The following is a 23,398-nucleotide window of genomic DNA, read 5'->3' on the forward strand; positions in this document are numbered from 1 at the left end:
CAAAAACCTTTTGAATTAATATGACAGTTTAATTTTGTCCCTTGTAAGAAATACCACATTACTGGATGTATTAAGGGGGCAAAAAAATGTTATGCCAATGTTTCCAAGACACAAAAGCATCAAAGCACAGCATAGGTTTGAAAAGTCACCATGAAAAATATGTAACAAAATATCCGCTCTTTTTTTTTTCCTAGCTATTAAATTATGCCTGCAACTAAAGAGAAGTTATCTTGGATGAACTTCAGTGATGAGGGGTGAAACACAATCCTATTTCTCTCTAGGTCTAGTTCACACCCAATTGGATCAATGAGTACTAACCTGCATCTCAGCTTTTCAGTGAGCTTTTGTGGATTTTTTTAACCACATATTTCACCTAACTGTTCTGCAGTCAGTGGTAAAGCTACAGTCTCCTTCAGTTCTTCAGCTTGTGTTACTGCCTGTGAACTCTGCTTTGTGTAGCATTAACCATCCCCATGATTTGTAATCGTTTTAACTACTGATGAGTATGAGCATTACTGTGGCTTTTTTGTCATTTGCCCAGTAAACTGAATGTAGCTTCAGGGTGACTCTTGTAGTTCATGTCTTTTGCATGTTTAGGGTATTTTGGTTAGAGAATGGAGTGAGGTAGAAAAGGAGGTTATCAGAACAGGCACCAGATGCTAAAAATGGCGTTTGTTTGCAAAACTAGGTTATATACTCTTGAGTCCTAAACAGATGGGAGTAATTACTGGATTTTCTGGAATATATGATATTATTGATATATATCAATATGTTCTTGATTCCTAAACTAATGGTTTGTTAAAGTTGCAGATGTTAAAGTTTAGATACGAATATGATTTAGATACAAAGAATTCACTGAGATTGAAAGAAGCCATGGATTCTGAAATGCATTGCTCGTTATGGTTACTCTTCCATACCACATGTGCAAGCTCAGAGCTGTGAAATGAAGAATTCACAGAAATTTATAACATCTCTCCTTTGACCTCCAACCTAGTAATCTATATTAAACCCTTACAAAAAAGTACAGGAAAATTTTAATTTAAATTAGAAGAGCTTTGAGGCGTCTACAGAGACATGGATGCTAATACACAAATTTCCATCTTGTATTTGAACAAAGCTGTTGATGGTGTTTTATATATGTATGAAGTGTATAGCTACTTTTCCTGCAAAAATTACACAAGTAACAGAATTTGAAGGTTCATTTGAAACTTTCAGCAAAGTGAGGAATCTGAACTGCAACATCTGAGATAAGTTTGAAGTCATCCAACTTCACTGTAGTGTCTTTCGTGCAGTTTTCCCCTCCAAACCCTGTACTTAGCTGACGTAATATAAAACGGATTAAAAATGTTCATCTGCTGTATAAGCTGTTGTGAATGAAAGAGCAGAGCTGGGGAGAAGCTATGAAAGCTGAAAATGGTGAAAGACAATGAAAGCAAAAAACCTCGTTCTTGTAGTAGGATAATTTTCACTTGACTGGAAGGCATGGGTACAAAAGCTGCCTGCTGGACATGGAGCCAATAGGCACAGAAATGTGTATTTCGGTCAACAGTGTATACTTCTAACAACTTGATGGGGAGTGGTATTTTACCCACAGTCTGAGAGTAAAGACTAGCTGCCTTTCAGTAGGCATGGCAAAATCTGCCTTTCAATGTGTTTGGTTTGAGGATGAGAGATGGCAAGATGTGGCCACCTCCAGTCCATGAAAATTTGCGTACTGTGTATAACATGCTATGGTTTATTGCCCTTATGGTTAGGATACTATTTCTCCGTATTTTCACAATTCATCAATACACGTATCGAATTTTTTTTAATTGTAATTTTCTTTAAGTCGTCTTTTCTTGAGATAGAGGAACAGAATAAACTGAAACAATTGAAACAGTGAAACAAAAGCTCACAGTTAGTTCTTTAAAAGTCATGTAATTTGTGTTTCCTGAATGCTTATTATAATGTTAATAATGCTCATAATTATAAAGTCATTGATTCTTAAGTGCTTGAGTTCTATGAAAACACGAGAAAGATTACATTAGTCTCACAGAGCAAAAAGTCGTTCAGGAAAAGATCATTCTGCATCCTCTTTTAAGATGGTAGTGATGAGGTTCCTTGTATTTTCATAATTCTTTGGGTATTATTTTATTCTAACAATTATGTATATTAAAACACATTAATATTTCTAGCTACCATATTAATTAAAACAAATTTTCTACTCCCAACGTATTTAAGTGGTGTCCAAAAGTAAGTAGTATACTGTTCATAAATACCTAATAATTGGCAATAATATCCTCATTTTCAAAAAGCATAATCTGGTACTGCAAAGTATACTGGAAGAAGTGATATATGTTTTCATTGAATAGACATATTAAGTGATTTTCAGAGATCTTTCACAGCATATCTTACATTCCTTTTTGGTATTCAAAGTCTTTCCTGCTTGAAATTTCAGCAGAAGTGATCTTATTCACACAGAGAAAGATTTGATCTACTGAGTCATGTGCTTTGATTTGCAGCTTGGTAGTCCCAGTCAACTGAGAGTCGGAGGAAGCTCTGTTCAGTTTCTAAAGTTTAAAAAAAAAAGTCTGCATGAAGTTTTGATTAAATATTTTTGGAGAAAAGTGGGCAAAATTAATAGATGACATTCAGTTTTAAATATATGCAGGAAAGCTGATTTCATCGTGAATAAAAAATGCAGTTCAGTATTTCAAAAACTTTATGCAGTTTTATACTCTGTGATGAGTGTATATCACTTTAAAACAAAGTCTGTTTCTTGAGTTGTTTGAGAAGTACCAAGAATATTCAATCATCAGAAGCAAAATTAATTAAAAATTATTCTTTTTGATATTGTATTGTGTATGCCTTTTAATGAACATAAATTTGAGGTTACTTGAGTATTTTAATTATTTTGTTTACGTTTTCTTACCTTCAGAACCGACATACATAACAATAGGTCCGCCCACCTGCGAGATTTTGGTGAACTGCACTTTGACTGAAAAAGACTGTATCTATAGCTTCAAACTGGACCAAAATGGTTGCCGCATTTGTCAGTGCAAAACTAGTGAGTATGCAAAAATACAGAGGCTTCTATCTTTTATTTTAAGATGTATGTGAAAATGCTAGTATGCTTGTTTTTTCCATTCATAACGTTGGTTACGCATTGTATTAGTATGCTTGTGCTTTATAGTTGTTCTTCTTTAAAGGATAGGTTTCCAATTTCTGACATGGCTCATTTGCTTGCTTAAAATGTGTTTGGAGGAAAACATAAAACGTCTGACTTCAGGTAGAAATTAACACCTGCATAGAAAAGGTAATAATTTGGAACTTTGTTCATTCAGACTTTGAGAAGTCAGACTTCCACATTTCATTTTCCTCTCTGTATGTAGAGAGTTTAAGAGCATCTAGGTTTGCACTTCAAAAATTCCTGTTGCTAAACAGCATATTTTCAACATAGCTATGCTTAGGTTTTGAGGATAAATGTTTGAAAATTACATGCCTAGGGGTGTGTTCGTATATATACAAACATATCCATATATATATATACTATATAATATGTTATTATATTTGTATTTTTAAAATATATAGATATAATACTTTAGTTAGGATTTATGCAGGTTTTAACATGTATTTCTTCCCCAAGGAAAATCATTGTACCTTATGAGAATTTTGTGTGTATCAGCAAAGCAGGAAAAACATATTTTCTGTATGTTTCCTTAAGAATTTGATGTTTACAGATGAAATATAAAGCAAAGTCAGGTTGGTTGTTGGAATTGACCAACAAAGGACACCTGTTGTAATACTGGTCTCAGCTGCAGGATGCATCACTCTGGCTGCCAGCCCAGCCAAGGAGCGGGCTTAAACCCTCTCTGTAACTTTATTGTGGTTCTGCAGCTTCCTTGTAGCCTCTAAGGCTTTCACAACTAAAGTCGTATTCTATTCCTCCTCTTCTGATTTCAGTCTGCCTGTTCTCAGCCACTTTCTAAACCAACATGACTGTTTTAGTGGTCCCCAGAAGAAATGGTCAAAATAAAACTCTTAACTGGTAACTGGCACAAACTGATGTTGTAGGATTGGATCGGTGTTTTGCTTAAGGAGTAAGAGAAGGGTTTGTCCTGGCTTTTTTAACTTTTTTTTTTTTTTCCTGGGGAAATGTGCTTTTTTTAATTTCCGTAAGGCAAAGGACAAGGACATCCTAACAACTAAATGTATGGCAGGCAATAACGTCATTATTGTAATATAGAAATAATACTGTTGATTGCAAGTTATATTCATGGCAAGGGCGACTTTCCATAGCTTGCATCCAAGCTATTGTATACTTACTTTGCTTAGTTCTTCCTAAGGACAAAATTAGAAATGTTAAGATCTGCCTTTAAGATTGCAGTTTGATTTTCCTTCTTTTTTTAATGTTGTTAAATTGATTGGGAAGTTTGACACAAAAAAGAAGATGGACATACTCAGCAAATGTCATCATCTATGCCTGCGCATGCAGTCCTCGCCACCAGTTTGATGCACAGAGTACCCATCACTCCAAAGGATCATTTCTTTTCTCCTAGATTACCAGATTGTACGTGTACATATACCACATCCCAGGAAGTCTCTGTTCTTGCTTGGAGTGTTCCTTATTAAATAGTGCTTAAGAACCTATTCGAGGGTATTTTTCTCTTGCCAGATTTGCTTGAAATTATTTTCATTTTGCAGTAGCAAACTACCTGGAGCAAGCTTAATAATATAATTTGTCTGTCATCTTTTTTTTTCAGTTATATAACTTAAATAGTAGATTGCTTAAATCTCCTCAGTCATTCAGAGAGGGGATACCTTTATTTTTCTAAAGAAGTGAAGAAAAATAACAGATTGGAAGTCACTGTCACTCGGTGGTTATCCATCAAAATGACAGAATTTTTCTGTCAAGTAATGTCTCTACCTTGCAAGCCTCTGGACGAATGAGTGAGTGAGCACCGAGAAAAAAAGGAGTTTTAGGTCAAATGTGCTGAAAACGTACTGTGCTAGTTCTCTTCCTTTTGAGATCCTACATACTTCCATCTCCAAACCAGTTTAGTTGCATCTCAGCTCTCTTAAGTATGAGAGAATGTGTATTCTCTTTCGCTTGTGTAGACACATGTGGACTTCTGGGAACATCACTGTCTTAATACTGCACCTACTTGTTTCTTGCTGGTCAAAGCTGCTCAACTGAGTCAGATTTAAAGTGCCTGAGTAAAGGAGGCCCACATGCCTCTATTACCATTTGAATCCATCATAACCTAATTCTACTATTCTCTTTCCAATAAAGTTTTCTCTTTTGCTGGTTTCTTAGATATCTCTGCTGAAGATTTGTTATACTTTAATCTATTTCAGCCAAACTAAAAGCAAAATGACAAAGTGGAAGAACATAGAGTAAAGCTGTAAATTGTTCATCGTTACTACCGTCATTTACATTCCTCTCGCCAGAAATCAGTACAACGGGTGTATTTGAAAAAAATTATCTAAGTACGATATCATGAAACTTAGTTGGTGCTTTATTGTCTCCAGCTTGACTCAAGAAAGAAGCAAATCATCACATTTCTAGAATACAATTTTAATAGTAGTAGTTTACTTTATGCTTTATTCTTCCTGTTTTTGCAGTGAACGCAAAGACATGCTGTAACAACACGCAGTGAAAACATTCACGCTGTAAAGTAAAATAACAAGAAAAAAAAAAAAAGAGAGGCAGACCACAGTTGTAAGAGGATTACACCTCTGCCAGTAATGTCACCCAGTGCTGGTGATTAAAGCGTATTTGGTGCTCTGCTGGCCTCAGCATACATCCTTCATGAACAGTACATGTTTGAGGGCTTTTTTGTTGCTTATTCTAGATTTGAAGCATATATTAGCAAGATAGCTTTGCATGAGAAAAGCACTACCACTGAGCAAAGAGTGATCACAGATAGATGGGGGGGGGGGGGGGGAGTTCCAGTGAGTAGAGACAGAACCATGAATGGTGAGGGAGAAAGAAGGAACATACTGACCCAGAATGTATAGAAGCCCAGGCAGCACTGCATGAGGATAAAAGGAAAAAATAAAACCCATAATGTAGGAAGAACTGCTGCAAAATACCACGAATAAAACTAAAACAGAAGGGAAAACATGAAATGCATTACAAAAAAAAAAAAATTATATATATATATATAAGATGATACAAGAACAAGAAACAAGTTGAAAAAAGTAAATAAGCAAAAAATTGTTACTTGTAGGATGCAGCCATTTCTGTTGTGTTTGGAGTGTCTAAGCCTTTTCTTTCATAGGGAGAACAGGAGTGGATTAAAGTCTTTAGGCGGAGTACCTTAGGGGAATGAAACGAGATCAGTGGTCGGCTACTTGTGAGGCAGAACTCCTGTTGCTCCAAAGAGGACTAGCAGGCACATTGTATAATGCCTGCTGATTGTAGTAACACAGGATTTAAAATCTGAAAGTTGCTGCCAGATACCAAATCATTCTTCAGTGAGAGTCTGCAGTGAGGGCCAGTACTTTATTTGACCTTGTCTATTCCCTGTATTATATTCACAGAAAAGAAAAACCTCTCCTGCAACAGAGCCTATGGCATTTTACCCCAAATGAACGTGAAGTACTGTTCAGGGTATGACTGTGAGCATGTATGACTTTAGTATTTTCTAACCTTTCAAATCTTACTAAAATTGAATGAAATTAGAACATTGCTGTCAATTTTAAAAATTGTTTGCGTCATTTAGGAGGCTTACCTTTGCAGTCACAAGATGCAACTGCCATGCAATTTCATTAATTCCAGACTGCTTTTGGAGAGGCGCGATTGTAGAAGGCTGAGATGGGTCGTTTTCCCTGCAAATCATAATGCATCATCATCCCCTTTGTGTTGTGGCCTCTTCTGTCTGTCAAGGCAGACCATGAAATCACTGCTCAAAAATCAGAAATCTTGGTATATTATGTGTTTGCACAGTTCTCTAGACATAAACTCACCTGTTTCCCTCAAACACATTCTGTATAGATACAGAAGTATTTTTGGAAGAGCATTGATACCATTTCCTTAAATCAGAAGAAAATGTATTCTACCATGGAGGAAAAAAGGAACTACTATTGTTCACTCTATAGTAGCAGACATCTGCAGCATGGACTTAAATATTCTGGCAAGTCACACCATCTCCCTTTATACCTGATGAAGCGGAGTGGAATTCTAGCATGAAATTTGGGGTTGGCAGTGTGGGACTTGGTCTAGTTGTGTAGATGTTGGAAGGTTTGAGAAAAGTTAAGTAGGTGCATCTACAGGCTGTGTATAAATACCAGCGGTTAAGGCTCTGGAAAAGTGTACGGAGTGATGATGGGAAAAAGCCTGAGAAAAACTTTACAGGGACTACAATGGGAGAATACATCTCAGCTCCTCTTTTCTGTGCGTTAATCATCCACTAGTTAGTTTGGGATGGGTTATCCTAATGTTTTGTAACTCTTCCTACCCAAAATTTAAATATTTAATTCCTTTACTCCTGTAAATAATCTATACTGAGGGATGTGTTCTGAGCACTTCACACCTCCCTCAGTGTTAATTTTGTTTGTTTAAACTAACATATTTTATCTTTACTTTGATATCAAACTAAGGTGGGGCAAATAGTCATACCCACTAATTGTGCAAAATGTACACTTCAGTGTAAAATCCCTGGAAATAGCAAAGGAAAAAATAAAGTAACACTTCTCTATTTTAGTAACAATTATCTCCCATTGTTACCTTGACTTACTCCATGGGGAAAAAAGACTGTAAAAAGAAAGACAATCCAGGAAGTCTCCTTTAGAGCAAAGAGAGCACATCTTCGATTTTTGAGTAATTTTGTAGACCTGGCAGAAGGAGGATGTTTTATTATCCTTCTGCAGCAATGTGAAACGGAATAGCTATTACATATTAGACCTCAGTTAGTGAAGTACAGGCACTGAAAACTGGGGATGAAACATGTTTCTTAAAAATTTAAAGCTTAGATCAGAAAAAAGTACATACTCGAACACTAAGTACACATGTGGAAGATAGCGGAAGTGGTCCCTGAAGAGGGTGGAATTATGATGAACTACTCTTGCCAAATAAATATTATCTGTCTTCTCACCAGAATAAAAGTCTTTGGCAGGGATCTCTGAAGATTACAATGTAATTGTTTTGGTAATGGTTACAATGTAAATGCAGTAGAAGCAGATAAGAACTTCACTTGACTTGTGGAAAAACAAAACAAAACCAATATGCTGCTAGAAGGTTTGTGGAAGCTTGATCATTTTCCAGTAATTCCACCTTTGAGATACCACTGCTACAAAATCCATTTTCATGAAGTCGTCATGTGTTGTATGTGAATCCTAGAGTTGTTTAGAGCAAGTATCCAAGTGGGTAATTTGCCTCAACGGACTCATGAGATTATTTTTTTAAACAAGGTTTTCTAGCATCACAGTGCCCAGTCCCTTCATTTTTATCCAGCTATTGTGAATCGTGAGTTAATTCTAACAAAAGGAGGGAGGGTTAGTGTGGATCTGTGGAGGCAATATATTCAGAGAATTCCAGTTACTGATAAGTAACCTAGTTTTCTCCTTCATAAATTTGCCTCCCCAGATCCCCACCCCTGAAGATTAACCAGCAGTAGCAATCCACACCGAGAGGACGGCTGAGGAGTGCTTAATTATAAAGGTACTGTGAAACAGTTCTCCTGATATGATCTAGCCTCAGCATCAAGAAAATAATGGTGGTAAAGGTATGTAGCTAGCTTTGTGTAGCCACGCTACAAATTTTCAAAAAATGGACACCAGCCTAAGCCAAGTTGAAATACTGACATAATTCCTGTCAAGTATCTCTTAATATTCTCTGTCAGTCATTTTTTTATCTGTGAATTAGAGGATTGAAGACAAAGTATTTCAACAGGCTATGCATCTCTAGAATGCATTTTCAAAAGTTTTTTGACTAATATGACTTTCAGTCTTTACAGTACAATTATCAGTGTGTCCATATGTAAAATAATAAATTGGAGAAAAATAAATATCCCAGTTTTAAGAGCTTAGAGGTTTTTATATGCCATATATATGCTAGAAGAAGGAAATTGAGAAATCTTTTTTTAACTGTTAGCCGAAATTGCGATCAAGCTGTTCGATTTTCAAACAGAAGACCTTTATCAGACCTAAAAATGCAATTCATGGAATTCAATTATGTTTACTTTTTGGTTTGATTTTTTGAGCAATATTTTGTAACAGTCCAAATACTCATAGGTTCATGTGAGGTGAGGACGTGAGCACTCTGAAATCAGGAATAAATCATGCATCTGATGGCTTGAATTCAGGTCAACGAATTCCTTTTGAGATCATTGCCTCTGAGATACCGTACCTGAGAAGGAGGGATTGCGTTGTATCTGAAGTATCCGACTGCTGAGTGAATCCTCACAAATACAAAGATTGCTACATTGCATATCCTGGGACAGAATTTTGTTGTCATCTCATTTGCAGGGTGGGCCCCGGACTATAGTAGGTCATGTTGATACATCAGCTGCTCTTAGGTGCTGATTTTTGTACATATCTATCTTTCCTTTAGCAGCCAGCGACTCAGTCTTAAAAACGAGGGTCAATGTTAGTGTCGAGTATGAGATACTTGGTGTAACACCACAGAGTTTGTGTGCAGTGTGCTGTGTAGAGCCTCACCGTATCTTGGTAATCATCTGTTCTTAAGACAAGACTTTCTTCTTCATCCCCCATATCCCAGACAGATTCCCCTTAAACAGTATCATGCTCTTCTGCAACTCTAGTGTTTATTTTATTATAGTCTGTGTCTATGTAGCTGTTTGTGAGTGGGTGAAGAAAAGGGGAGAAAGAAATCACTATATTTAAAAGGAATTTATAGGCAATGGTGACCAGGCTTAAAAACCTTGGTGCAAATGTTTGTTTGTTTGTTAATAATTCACAAATGTTTTTTGGAAGACCAATTCAGCTTCAACTATTCTTTCCCTTTCTACTTGTTTGTTGGGTTTTTTTTCCAACAGCATCTTACTACATTGATCCAAATGAATCCAATCATTTGAAGTTCCCATATCGCAGTCAGCAATGTGTTAAACTGTTGCAAACCACAGAATGAAGTATTTGCTAGAACTACAGCTCTCAGAGGGGTCAAAGTCTGTAAGTAATAGCTTTTGCCAGTGTAGTGAGGTCTAGTGAAGAGAGCAACTAGAAATATGGACCTGTTAGTAACTGACTTTGTTGCTGCTTTTACAGTCAAGGTTGCGCTTGGAAAACAAAACTGCATGGTCTTGTGTGGGCTGGAGTCACTGCAATGAGTGTTTAGTGTATGTTTGTCCTCAAGTGACTGTGTTCCTAGCAGGAGTGTATGTTAATAATGTCATTGGTTGAGGACAAACTCTTGCCTTTCCATGATTATTGTCCTAGCCTTCTGCTGTTGAAATCCTTCCAGAATTTTACATGGTATTTCAACTAATGTCTGTCCTCACACGAAAAAGCGAATTATTTGTGGTAATAATACAGTTCTATTGGCCTGCGACATTCAGAAACACATTCCTCCTTTTCCAAAGTCATATTACATCAGTATCATTCTGAGATCAGCTATCATCCTGCGCCTGAACTCTCAGCTTGTAGCAGAAATTCATGTTTTATTCCCTATGGGCAGCACGCAAATGTATATGTTTTCAATATTGAGTATCACCCCACTATTATTATTTTGTCCCCCTAATACCTCCTGTTACCTTGTGGGGGGGAGCAATTGTTTTCTGTGTTGATGTTACCTCATTTCATGTTTCATAAGAAAAATTAATGAACATATTTCTACTTCTCACACAGAAAACTACTCTCCAGCCAGGTATTTCCCTAAGCAGCACAATGAGAGACATCTTCCTTTTAACTGGTTTCTTATTATTTTTTTCCTGGTTTAGAGTTCTATCTCCTACCTAACAGTTAGTTTAGCTCCCTAGGTGATGTCATTACAACTAATCAGTTAGAGAAGAAAAGGTGGCTCATACTATGTAATCAGAAGCTTGATCCTATTTTGTTAGAGGTGCAGTGAAATGCAGGTGCGTAATGCAGCTTGCTCAAACTCTGAAAGGTAGTTTTCCTTCTCCATTAGCTTTTAAAATGTTTCCTGTACTCTCAGGTTACTCCTGATATACTTTTGAAGCAGTTATTAGCCCAGTTAGGGCTGGATCTCTTTCCTGCAAATACATTCTGTTATTTGGGATTCGGGTTCCTTGTGAAATTTATCTAAGCAGAGGTGGAAAAAGCCCTCAAACAACTAACCTCCTAACATTTCATCAGTTCATTGCAGTTGACTATCATGAACTAATTCTCTTTATTCTTTAGCATTTGTCACTTGAAATGCAAAACCTTAGCAGAAAATCTGCTTTTAGTTATCCTTTCATAATTAATTTGTGATTATTTTATTAATGATGAAGTTAAAGTTATAGCTAAGGCTATAGAAATATTGTCAGGATGAAAATTGCATACGCTGTATTTGAGTCACATTTGAATCTTTAGGCTTGCAACTTTTTCCCTTTTCTCTCTCTGAGAGCTACACTGTGCTTTGTAAAACTGATGGTTTACTCTGTTTTCTGAAAAAAATACTGGGTTTAAAATGCTGGACTAGGGTTTTCAGCAGGCCTCAGCAGAGAGACGTGAACTGTGTATGTACCAGATGGTACTTCAGTTTGAGACCACCTCTGTCATGTTTTTAATAATGTTTCAGTAGGAGAAATTTAGATGGTTAGAGGTAAAGTCAGAAAGCGGACTGGAATTAATCATTGAGAAATTTTTTTCAACAACTATTCAAAATCTATTTCCACAACTGGTAATGTCGTAGTATCAGAAATTTAAGTACAACAACATGTTAGTTTTAGTAACAACCATCTTCTCTGTAGGCATGATTTTTAGCTCTTATTAGAAAGACTTGTCAGCAGAAGTCTGTGGAGATTATTCTGATTTTCTCTTATAGCAGTGATATAACTCTAGTTCAGGTGTGAACAGTGAGCTGTATTGACTTCAGCAAACCTTCCCTGTACATTTGACATCACTAGAATTTTGGTGATATTTTGTATGGTCTTTGGTGTCCGTTCCTGAGAGGCAACAGTGGTTAGTCAGCTATCCATCCTAAGGCTCTGAAGAGTTTTTCTTCCTTGGCTATTTAGAAAGTGAAAATTCTTTTGAGGATAACTTGCTATGCAAAGGATTAAGCAAGGAAGATACTGCCTTGAGACTGGATCTTCTGGTTCGTATATCAGCTGGCTATTTGAGTTTTAAATATATTTAACATCATAAGCTACTTGGGATGACGCACTGACTTCCAGCTTGTATAGCACTTTTGGACACCTTGACTCTTTTAATAAAGTATATTAACTTTATACATAAAGAAATAGTTTTGCATCACTGAAAAGCAGTTTCTCTAACTGAATCAAAGCAGAAGAGAAGACTGAAAACAAAACCATATTTGGCTGTGGATTGTAAGGAATCATTATTTTGCCGTCTTCTTTAACTTCATGCTCAAAGCCGGGTGTTGCATTTTGATAGCTCTCCTTAACACATAATCTGGAGACAGGTAAGATAAAGATACATGCCAACTAAAAATATGTTCTTCTTTTTTCTATTTTTGTAGATTTTTTTTTATTTTTTTTCGACCTCTTCCTTTCACTGTTTTAAGATGTGTATTTGTTTCTCCCATGCCTTTGCATTTGTACCCTCTTGTTTCTTGACCGGGCTTTCACGAGCCTGATGTTTATGGTCAGCCACCTAAATACTTCATCTCTGTGACAAAGTATGCTTCAGGAAATGAATGGTTCAGATCGATCCAACCTGTGCGATTCTGTAATTATTCACTCATCAGTTCTGAGCACCTGCAGGAGATACCATAACTTGCATCCTATCAAAGGTCACAACTGAATTTAATTCTTTTTGGAGATATTCCAGCGTAGGTGTACTTTTCCATACATTCCTTATAAAGTTTAAGTCTAACTTTAAAAATTATGACTACTGTATGAAGACATGCATAATGAAAGTTTTAGTTAATTTTATTATCACTATATTGCTGCCAGGGAATAATTGTCTACAAACATCCTAGTGTAAAAGCTCATAAATTAAAGACAAATTCTCATTATTTTAACTTGCTTTAAGGAAAGTCTTTGTGTTACACCTACATCACTGTTTACCAGAGAAGACTATCAGGATTTCCTCTGCATTATAATGTTCGGCATTAGTGGTTATGTTTTAAAAAGATAGAGTACTCTTCATAGATCAACCTGAACCTTTCAAGAACTTGTAAGACTGCATGAAGATCTTTGTATGTGTGTTTCTCTCTGAGTAAAGAAGAACCTGAGATACGGGTTACCATTGCTGTGCAAAGGTTAGATCTGACTGCGAGTAAATGCTTAAATCTTGTGGCATTGGTACTCTGCTGACAGAGAACCTCTAGAGGATGTGGAAGGGTCTGGCACTTCTTTTTCTGTATACTGAATGACAAAAGAACCTGCACCCTTTTGGCTTCAGACACCAAATTTACATAAAAGTGGCAAGGTGGGAGAAACAAACCTGATGATCTTCATACCACTCTGCTGTTTGGGATAATAAGGCTTTGATGTTGCATTGCACCTGTATGCCCAAATTCCACCACAGAAGTAGGTGGCGAATTGGCCAGTTTTCTCTGAGGCTTCAGTTTCACTCTGAGGTACTAAGAAACGTGCCGCCTTCACCAAATGAGCATGAACCTGGTAGAATAGATACGGGAACGCTTAGCTTAGCCAATCTGGTTAACTCTATACATTGCAGTCTTAAATGCAACCTCACAAGAACAGGCAGAAGAGAAAGCATTTCAGTGAAGCAAAGAATCCTTCTGTGGTCTGCCTTCAATACATTACCTGGTTAGAGACGTGAAGATTAACTTAATTTCAGACCCACAGAAGTAGTGTAAGGAACAGAGAATGTGCTGATCTTTGGAAAAACCCTGTGCCTAAATGTTCATACACCTAAAGGAAAGTGATCTTCAGAGCTCAGATGAGGAGCACATCTGGAGGAGCGCTCTTCAGCTGCCCTCAGTATAACCAGTACTTTGTAGTGGTGTGAATGTTTCAACTGGGGATCAGCCATCCTTTAATTATCACTCTGAAAGTCGGCCCTTTGGATATCACCCATTACATTCTTCCGTTGAAGAGTCCCAATTCTATTTCCCTTTTCCTATTTTGATCTTATTTTGGCTATTATAATAAAGGCCATTTATGTCGTGTGTGTGCCCCCCCCCCCCCCCCATGTTTTGTATCCCTAGAGTAACAGAAATCATAATTTTCTGTGTCCTCTCACCTCTGCAACTGATAAATGAATTTTGTATCCCAGAGTATGTTAAGAGTGGTCTTTGTGGCACCTTCTTTCAAGAAGAACAAAAAGAAACTGGTCATTCTCGAAATAGTAAATTCCAATGAGAGGGAATGTAATGACCGTTATTTATCTCTGTACTGGAGAAACTGAGATGCCAGGGACTCAGCATCCCCTTCATGCCACAAGATGCTGATAAAAAAATGGTAGTGGACTTCAAGGACTTCAAGAGACAGGTCTTTTAGTCTAGCATCTCTAAGCTTAGATCATATATTTGGGTATTACAGGTCATATTTTTTAAAAGTACCTGCTTAATCACCAAAGAGTTGACAGCAAAGAGCATAAAGAATAAAAGTTGTGAATATATCCTAACCTTTCAGTTCTATTTTAAATAAGTAGAGGAGAAATAAAGGTGCTGTATATTCAACAGAAACTTATTAAATCCATATAATGGGTTGAAAGTACACGTTATTTTAACTGTTCTCTAAAAGGCTAACAGAGTCACAGATGTTGAACTCCTTTGGCTGTGCATCTGTTCATAAAATCATGTTAGTTTAGGGTATCAGGTAGTACTCCCCAGGGTCTTGACTGAAACAGAAAACAACCTGTAGTGTCTGCTCATGCAGCTTCGGTCACTACTGGAGAATTCTGTTGATTATTTTAAAATTAGGACAGTCCAAAGGTAAGGCTTACCAGTATTGTAAAAGGGAACAGATTTAGTCTCCTAAAGATGTGGTGGTTTGGTATAAACAGTTGTCACGATGTGATAACCCGTGTGTCTCCTTTGCAGGGGAGGAGCTGTGCACCGGCCTCATTTCGGGCTGTTCTTTGGACTGTTCCTTCGGCTTCCAGACTGATGTCCACAACTGTGAGATCTGTCAGTGCCGACCACGGCCTAAGAAGTGCAAACCCATTGAATGTGACAAGTACTGTCCCTTTGGATACTTGTACGTATTCTTACTCTGAAAGCGTATTTAATACTATCCCTGTACATACTGAAAATATGAAAAATCCAGGCATGCGTACTTGGGTTTACTTTGTGGCAAAGCAGAGGGAAGTGTAGGAAAATAGAAATGTCAGTTCTTGATGTGAGATTGAAGTATTCTTCAAAATGGATTTTGATTAACAGATTAAGAAACAGCAACTAAGAAAACAGCGGCAGATTATAAAAGCAAAGGAGTGCTTAAATTTTTTTGGAGAACATTTGACAAACAAGATGAAAAAGCTGCTTACAAGTCATGTCTCTTGCATGTGGCTTTTTGAAATTCTGTTTGCCTGTTCTGCTGTGATACCCTTTTATTTTATAGCCCATTTATTTTGTTCAAATTATTTTCTAGTATTTCAAGGTGTTTTTCAATGTTGATATGACAGCAGACTAGTTTTAGTTAGACATTTGTGATAGTTACTTTACAGGATTTGTGAAGAACAGTACTGTCTCTTATCTAAGTTTTTGTAATTCTTAAAAACCTGTACTGTTGGCTGGACTCCTTTCTCCATAAAAGGAAAGAATTGCAGTATTTATTCATTTATGGAACAGCTGGTGAAAACTGGGCAGATGTTTTGTCATGTAGAAATGTCTTCATAATTATTCTGGTGGCTTTTATATATATATATATATCACCAATACATATTATTTTTTGGTAGGTCTATTCCATGTTATTGCCTGCTTTTCATAACAGTTTAATTTCTACCTCATGACAGCTGATCTTCAGATAATGCTCATTTGTAATTTGGTTTTTTAGGATTTGTAATGAAGTTTACTAATGTTGCAACTCAATGTTTGATACTAACACTCCTTTAATTTCTGGTTCACTTCAGAGTTCTGTTTCACACTTGTTAATAAATGCTGCAGGTTTTTACAACAGTAATCTTAGGGTAGTATTAGAAAAGTATATAATTATATATATCTTATATAAAATATAAGAAAAGTAGTCCTTTTCTTAATATGTGGGTTTAATTAACTACGGAGAAATCAAAATATGGTAGATCCCAAATGATCAGAAGATTCATAGATTTTAGAAAAATAGAAATCAAGCTGTAACATAGTGACATTCTCACAGATTAGTCAGCTCTGCTCATGGATGGTGCCAGTGACCAATTTATATTCTCTCTGGTTGTGCTTCCAAAGTAAAAACACAAGGAAAAATGAAGAAAAAGAAAAAAAAGGAGGGTACCAGCTGTACACCTTCCTTTATTCTTCATGCTATTTTTAGCCATAAAGTCATATTCTACTTCCATGAATATGCTAGTTGAACTCCCACTTATTGCCCATACAAGTTGTGCGTTGTGCATGGTGCTGAACTGTGTGTGTGTGACTGGCAGTAATGTTCTTGATTTAAGTCTACCTCATTCATGACCAGACCATGTATAACTGCTAAAAACTATAGTATTTTCTTTGGTCCTCTTTTCTTCCTTAGCTTTCAGTAAAGATGAACCCCTTACTACTTCTTACATATATTTTTACTCTGCAACTTCTGATTTTTACTTTCTTTCCTTAAGTAAAGGTTTCTCTTTACTGTTGTCATTTATGCTACTTTTTAGTATTGTTCAGTTTGCAGTGACATAGGCTGTTCCATGTGAACTGAATTAATAAGCTTTGATTCATTCAGAAATTTGTTACGTGGTTCGACGGGTCTGACTTCCATGGTGTGTGTGTCTCATGAACTGTGGCTTAACTGGTCTTCTAAAGAAAGTTGTGAGCAAAGATGAGGAAGAGCTTTACGTGTAATTGGAAGATGACCCTCAGGTTGCAGTGAATTTGACCTGTGATATTAAGTTATACTCTGACACAACAGTATAAATCATCAAGAATACCTTTTTGAACAACACTCCCAAAAAAATCTGAAATCATTCTATTGGCCTTCTCTTGTTGCACTTCATGTGAGATGTGCCTGCATTATTGTGAAAGTCCTTAAAGGAGAAATCTCTAAAAATGAGAAAGAGAAGAACCCAAGAATGGAGCCTAATATACTTTGCACCTTAATAAATTGATTTTCTGTGTTTGAGTGCAGTCCTCTTGACCTTCAGAGTCCTGTAGTTTGTTTGATCTATGAGAATCATCCTGCTAAGACTGGTGCCTAAGCACTTTAGGTGATTATTGTTCATAAATCTTTGGTATGTGTCAGTAGTAATCTAGCTGACTGTATGGGGAAATCTAAAGGTGTCCGTGCCATCACCTTCAATGTGGACATACCTGAAGCTTGCATTGATGCTGTCTGTCAACCCAGAAATGCTTCAGTCTTCTGAATGAAAATCAAAGAGGACTGAAGAGAAAAAAGATAGATGGACCTAGCTTTATATAAAGAAATCGATCAAATCATTCATTTTGCTGGAATGCTTTTCTGTAATAAAGAACTCATGTCTCAGTTTCTGAGAAGGATAGGAAAAGGCCAATGAGTATTGTCCATGAGCGGCAAGAGCACTTTAAACACAGAGATGCTTAGTTGTAGGTGCAAGTATTTTTCAGTGTCGATCATGTGTCAAGGATAATCTGTTAAAGGATACAAATTTGAGGCACAAATCCCAGCGATTTTCTAAACTCGTGAAGGAAGCAGCCAGTGTCTGAGAAATTGTGTGATACTGTCACATAGGAGTTGAAAAAATTTAGAAAAATAGTAAGGTTTACGATGTTGAAGAAGATAATAAGACAGGCTTCATTTCCTAGATTTACTGGTCTTTGTACACCTGAGGGAGACTAAAATTACAGAGTAATACCCTTCAAAATGGAAACTCAGATCTTCTAAAATGGAAAGTATCTGGAATTTAGTGAAAAAGAAGAAAAATGGTGAACAAGTTAAAGTTTAGAAGTGTAAATATTGAATCTTGCCATTTGCAGTTATTGATTTAAAGTCCTAGACATGATAAAAATGACACCTTGATCAGACATTGATTCCCAGCGTATCGGATGGGGACCATATAGTGACTTGCCCAGGCACTCCCCAGTCCAAGGCACGCTGCCTGCCCCACCATGCCGTACCCCATCCGGAGTGGCCCTGGGAGGTTGGTGAAAACATCGCTCAGGTCAGGACTGCTCCATGGGCTAGCACTGAACCACATGATTTGTCTTCAAATAGAAAGCATTATAAAAAAGATAATGTGCAGCTTCTCACAGAATTACAGTGTTTGTTAGAAAGAGTAGTAATTTCTAGCCTGTATGCATGACTTATTTAGTGTATTGACCTACAGAGGAAAACTGCAGATTTCTGTATGTGTTTTCTGCAGTTAGAGAAGCTGAAATGCACTCTTCTCTCTCTCCTTTTTTTTTTGAACTAAAGTGTACATAAAACAGTTGTATTAGAAAATCTGTGTGAACTATATAGCAAAAGCATTTTATAAATGACAGCAAATATTAATGGGCATAGTGTGGTAGCTGGGAGTAAGATAAAGATGTTTGAAAAATAAGCTGATTTCAAGCTGGTGCTAGTGTTTCAGGAACCCTGTCTTTGGGATGATCGTTCCCTTCCATTTTTTTACATCTGAAAAAAACTGAACTTCAGACTTCTTTTTTGAGCTAAATGGAAAATAATCTTCGATGTAAATTCTGGTTTAAAATGTAGTATGTAATCTAATTACACGCAATGCTTGGCTGCTGTTTTTGAATGCTGAGTGTTTAGTAAGTCTTAAGACGATTATAAAAACCAACAAAACTACTAAGCATTGGAAATGAGCACCCTAATCTTGTCACTGTCTATAACATACACGAATAATTGTCTGAATTAAATTAATAACATTTAAATATAACTATGTGTGTAACAGTTCATAGTATGAAGAGCTAAAATTGTGGTAAGAACTACTTTAAGATCATTTCCCATAAAGCCTTACTTTGCTGCCAAAATTATTTAGATTTGCAGTTGTACAGTACATTTGTTTGGTTCTTTACTGTTACCATGCCAGTTTCTTTTCTAAACTAGCAAGCCTTATGTGACTTACAAGCCTTTTATGACCATCAAAAGTGTGGGATGTAATGAAAGACAAATCTCTCTTTTAATGTAAAACTTTGGTTACAAATAGGACACTAAAGGAGCAAGCATTAAAAGTATATTAGAGAGTGAAAAGTTAAGGAGTAATCAGCATGGGGGGCGGGTGTTTGCTTTTTTAAAAAATAACTGTTAGAGCTTAGTAACTGGAAAATCTGAGTTTGTGCACCTTTAAAGAAACCAAGGACTTTTCAGAATTGTCTGAAACAAACTGCTCAATAGGTTTCACTGTTTGAAGACTCTACACATTAATGGAAAGAAGCATTTCTTTTCTTATGAAAAGTGCTGTGTTTGCAGAGGTTTAGGAGGAAAAAACAGATGGATAGGAGGAGAGAATGTCTTCCATTCTCCGTCCTACAGTATGACGATGTGTTTTCCTCAGCCTTTTAATTAAAAGTTAAATTTTTCTAGATTTTGAAGTCAGGCTTCCTAGAGATTTACATACTTTATTTCTTCTCTATGCCTCTAGGTGTTCTTCTTTAACTTCCCACATTTTGTCTTTTGTTTGGGGCTGGGAGGGTTGTGTGTGCATTTAATACTGTATTATTCAATGAGGGATCTGTCAAGTTTCCCGATAAATGTTTCCCAATTTTAATGAGTTACCTCATTAGAGCACTATTTTTGTGAGCAGACTTGTGAAAATCATTTATTGGGGTTTTTTTCCCCTCAGTGTCTTGAACTTCTTCATTTGAAAGACACAGAAAATTACTCTTATCTGTATATGACAAGAAATAGTACAGCTATGCCTAAAGTTTAAAACATTATCTGTCTTCCTGAAAAAAAGACAAACATATTCAGTATAGGATTCTCAGAATCTGAAGAGATGCTTTCAGGTGGTGCTCTAGACTCCTGCCTAGATTCACTTGGAAGCTTGGGAAGCATTTGTGTTCTTGCTTCTCTGTACTCTGCTGAAAAGTTCTCTGGTTGTCTGTGTTTCAAAATTTGTTGCTGTGAGGCTTCTACCTTTTTTTATATGGGTTACTGGCATTCCATGTGCTAGTTTTCAGGTAAGCTTTGTGTCTGTTTACTTTTTCGGGAAACATTTGTAGTTTTAATACACAAGAGAGGGAATCTACTGTACTTGTTGTTGGAGGAAAAAAGTTAGCAATAATTTTGTCTTATAAAAGCGCAGTCATTTTAACTGATTCCTACCTACCCCTCCAACTTCTTCACAGTTTTAGAAGTTTTTCTTTCTACATTTTCTCTTGAAAAAAGGATTTTTCATCTGTAGTAATCACAAGCACGTATGTCTATATTATGTGCTATGGCTTGAAAGTGAAATGCAGAGATTTTGCCAGCCATGTGGAGGAGGGAGCACATGCCAGGGATGGAGACCTGTACACCCCACAGACCTGCTGAACATCAGGGTGACAGTTAATGATAATTTTCTTTACTTGATCAGTTAACTTCTTTAGGGGATGCTTTTGCTTTAAAGATACGACATGTAAAAGTAACCTGCTGACCTTTTACAAATTATTTTGGTTATCTAGGAAGAACAAGCATGGCTGTGAAATCTGTCGGTGTAAGAAGTGCCCAGACCTGCCTTGTGGTAAAATCTGTCCGATGGGCTTCCAGCAGAACAATCACGGCTGTGTTATCTGCAAGTGCAGAGGTATGTGCGAGTGCATTACCACCTCTAATTACAACTAGTTTTCAAAGCAGTTGGAATCTAGAGCAAAAGAAAAGGAATACTGCACAGAATACGTAGGAATTGAAATACAGTAACTGGTGGGGGAGTCGGTTCAGCTTTGCTCAAAGGAGTGTATTATTTTGCAGGTGTTATTATCTGTGTTCATCTGGGCATCAACAGAAAGCCTCAGCTCTGCTTCCATCTCCCATTACAAAGTCAGAAAAATCAGTTTGTTATCATTAATAAAAATTAGATCAGGCTTTTAGTAAGTAACTACTAGCAGTAAGCTAGGTTGGGTATTTTTTTTCAGTAGCACTGTTCATCTTAACTTTTTCGCCATCATCTTTTCTTTACAAACTCAACTTTTTGGATTTGATAGATGCCCTGTACACCACGTAAAATTAGAGTGCTGTTTCTTGGACAGTTTTCAGGCGGTCTTGAGAAACAATGAGCAGAGAAAGCGCTTACCCAGGAGAAAGCACTGGGTATTCTAAAGCTAAAGATTTCACACGTGCCATATCCCAAACTTGAAACCACCAAATTTGAGGTAGAGACTGAAATATGATGTTCATTGGTTGTCTGCTTTAGTTTTGTGCTGCTTTCAACATGTCTCTCTTTTAAGATATTTTCAGTTTGTGTTTTGTATTAGTCTGGGTATCAGACTTCCTTCATTGCTCACCTCCGTGTGTTGCATTTAATAACTTCGTTTGTCCTCAGGCTTTCTCTGATCCTAACTGCTCTTTCATGCTTATTTTCTTTGATTCTTACTTGTGTGGTTTGATTTCTAGCTATAGGCAAAGAAGTTTGAGTATTTTCCCACTGTTTTGTGTAATAACTCCAGTCTTAACTTTTTTAGCAGCTATTCCGATGCATATTAAGAAATGATAATACGTTAGAAGATAAGACAAGCTATGGGAACATGAGACTGGAAGAAGGTGTATGAGTTCCTGAAGTCACTGTCCTCTAGTTGGAGGCAAACTTGCAATCATAGAAATCAGAAGGACAGGGCTGGGGTAGTTTTCTGGAAGAGTCCATTTCTCTGCCCTCACATAAAATAGAGTGTATCTGGATAATCCTTGACAGATGTTTGTCTAAGATTTAATTTATTAAGAATCTCCACTCTCAAAACGAAACAAAACAAAACCTCTAAAATAATGTTTTCCAGTGTTTACCAATATGTGACATTTTAAAATAAATTTTCTAATATTTGTGTCTCCCTTTCTATAAATTGCACCATTTACTTCTTGTCCTAACTCAGCAGACGTAGGGAACAGCTAAGCATCATTCCCTTTTGAATTTTTGCAATATCTAAGAGGTTGCAACTGGAGCTCCCCAAACATTTTTTGAGATTTTTTCCTAGGTCAAATAAACCCAGTTATTTTAGTCTCCCATTACACTTCAGAAACTGCATATTGTACTTCAGCGGTAGCAAAAACTTCAAACTAGTAGAGATAGTAGCACTGCATTTAAATTTACAGTGGTCCTGTACTTGTATCTTATATTGAACTTGCCTTCCCTGCAGTGATATCACATTACTGACTCATTTTTACTTGTGAGCTACTGTAATCCCAGATCTTTTCATACCTCTAGTTATCCAGTTATTCCCATTTTGTATTTGGGCCCTTGGTTTCTGAAGTATTTCCTTTTATACTAATTTTAATTAAAAAATGAAAAGTGAAAACAATTTTGGGTTGTGAAGTTAATTTTGAATAGTTTACTATATGCTTGGCTTGTTTCTCAAAATTTTGGAAGCTATTTTAGAATATTTCAAGGGAAAAAAAGATCAATTGCATCAGATACTTTATTTATTAAGGAAGGGGAAGGGTATGACCATCTAAGACACTTGTGTGTCAATCATTTTAAACTAGGACAGTATTTCAGTGATACTAACTCAAATAGGAATTAATATTTACTCTGATAGTAAAATACAAAAATGCAGTAACTGAATGTCAGTTTTTTTCATAGTATTTCTGTTTGTGCAATGGGATGAAGTTTGTTTTAAGAACTATTTTATCCTTATGCCATGGCTTTTTAATTCACAAAAGGATATACTAATGTAGTTTCTGTATATTGGGTTCTCATTCTGATAACATGCATCAAACTTTATACCATCTGCCTACCTTTAATAGATCTGCCACAGCTGAAGAAGTGCTGACCCACAACATTAGCAACAAACAAACAAAACCAAAAAAACCCACCCTTACTAAAATGACATATAAACATGACTACTTTTCATACTACATCCTTTTTTAAAAGGAAAATGAAATAAGCGACTTAATAGAAATAGCCTTATTTACAGATGTGTCAGCAGAACATGGTTGACATACCACTGAAAACAAGTCAGTTCACTGACAAACTGATCCTAAATCCTTCACTATCATAATGATGTGGGTGAGGGAGTGCTGGGCTCTGACTTTACTCTGCTGATTAAGAAAGAATGTATTGAGGCTGATTCCTGCAGCACTTAAATACCCCTTAAGAGAGAAATGAGACTTTA

At 36.5% G+C, this 23,398-nt stretch overlaps 1 protein-coding gene across 2 annotated transcripts in view; it reads left to right on the forward strand.

The window, feature by feature from the left end:
- Nucleotides 1-23,398, forward strand: part of CRIM1 (cysteine rich transmembrane BMP regulator 1) — a 188,114-nt gene that overhangs the window by 145,346 nt on the left and 19,370 nt on the right. For both annotated transcript variants that reach the window (XM_055725803.1, XM_055725802.1), the window contains 3 exons: nt 2,918-3,046; nt 15,086-15,242; nt 20,762-20,883. In XM_055725803.1, coding sequence (XP_055581778.1) covers nt 2,918-3,046; nt 15,086-15,242; nt 20,762-20,883 — 408 coding nt within the window. The remainder of the gene's footprint in view (nt 1-2,917; nt 3,047-15,085; nt 15,243-20,761; nt 20,884-23,398) is intronic.

Source organism: Falco cherrug, chromosome 13 (genome assembly GCF_023634085.1).
Source record: "Falco cherrug isolate bFalChe1 chromosome 13, bFalChe1.pri, whole genome shotgun sequence".
Taxonomy (NCBI): Eukaryota; Metazoa; Chordata; class Aves; order Falconiformes; family Falconidae; genus Falco; species Falco cherrug.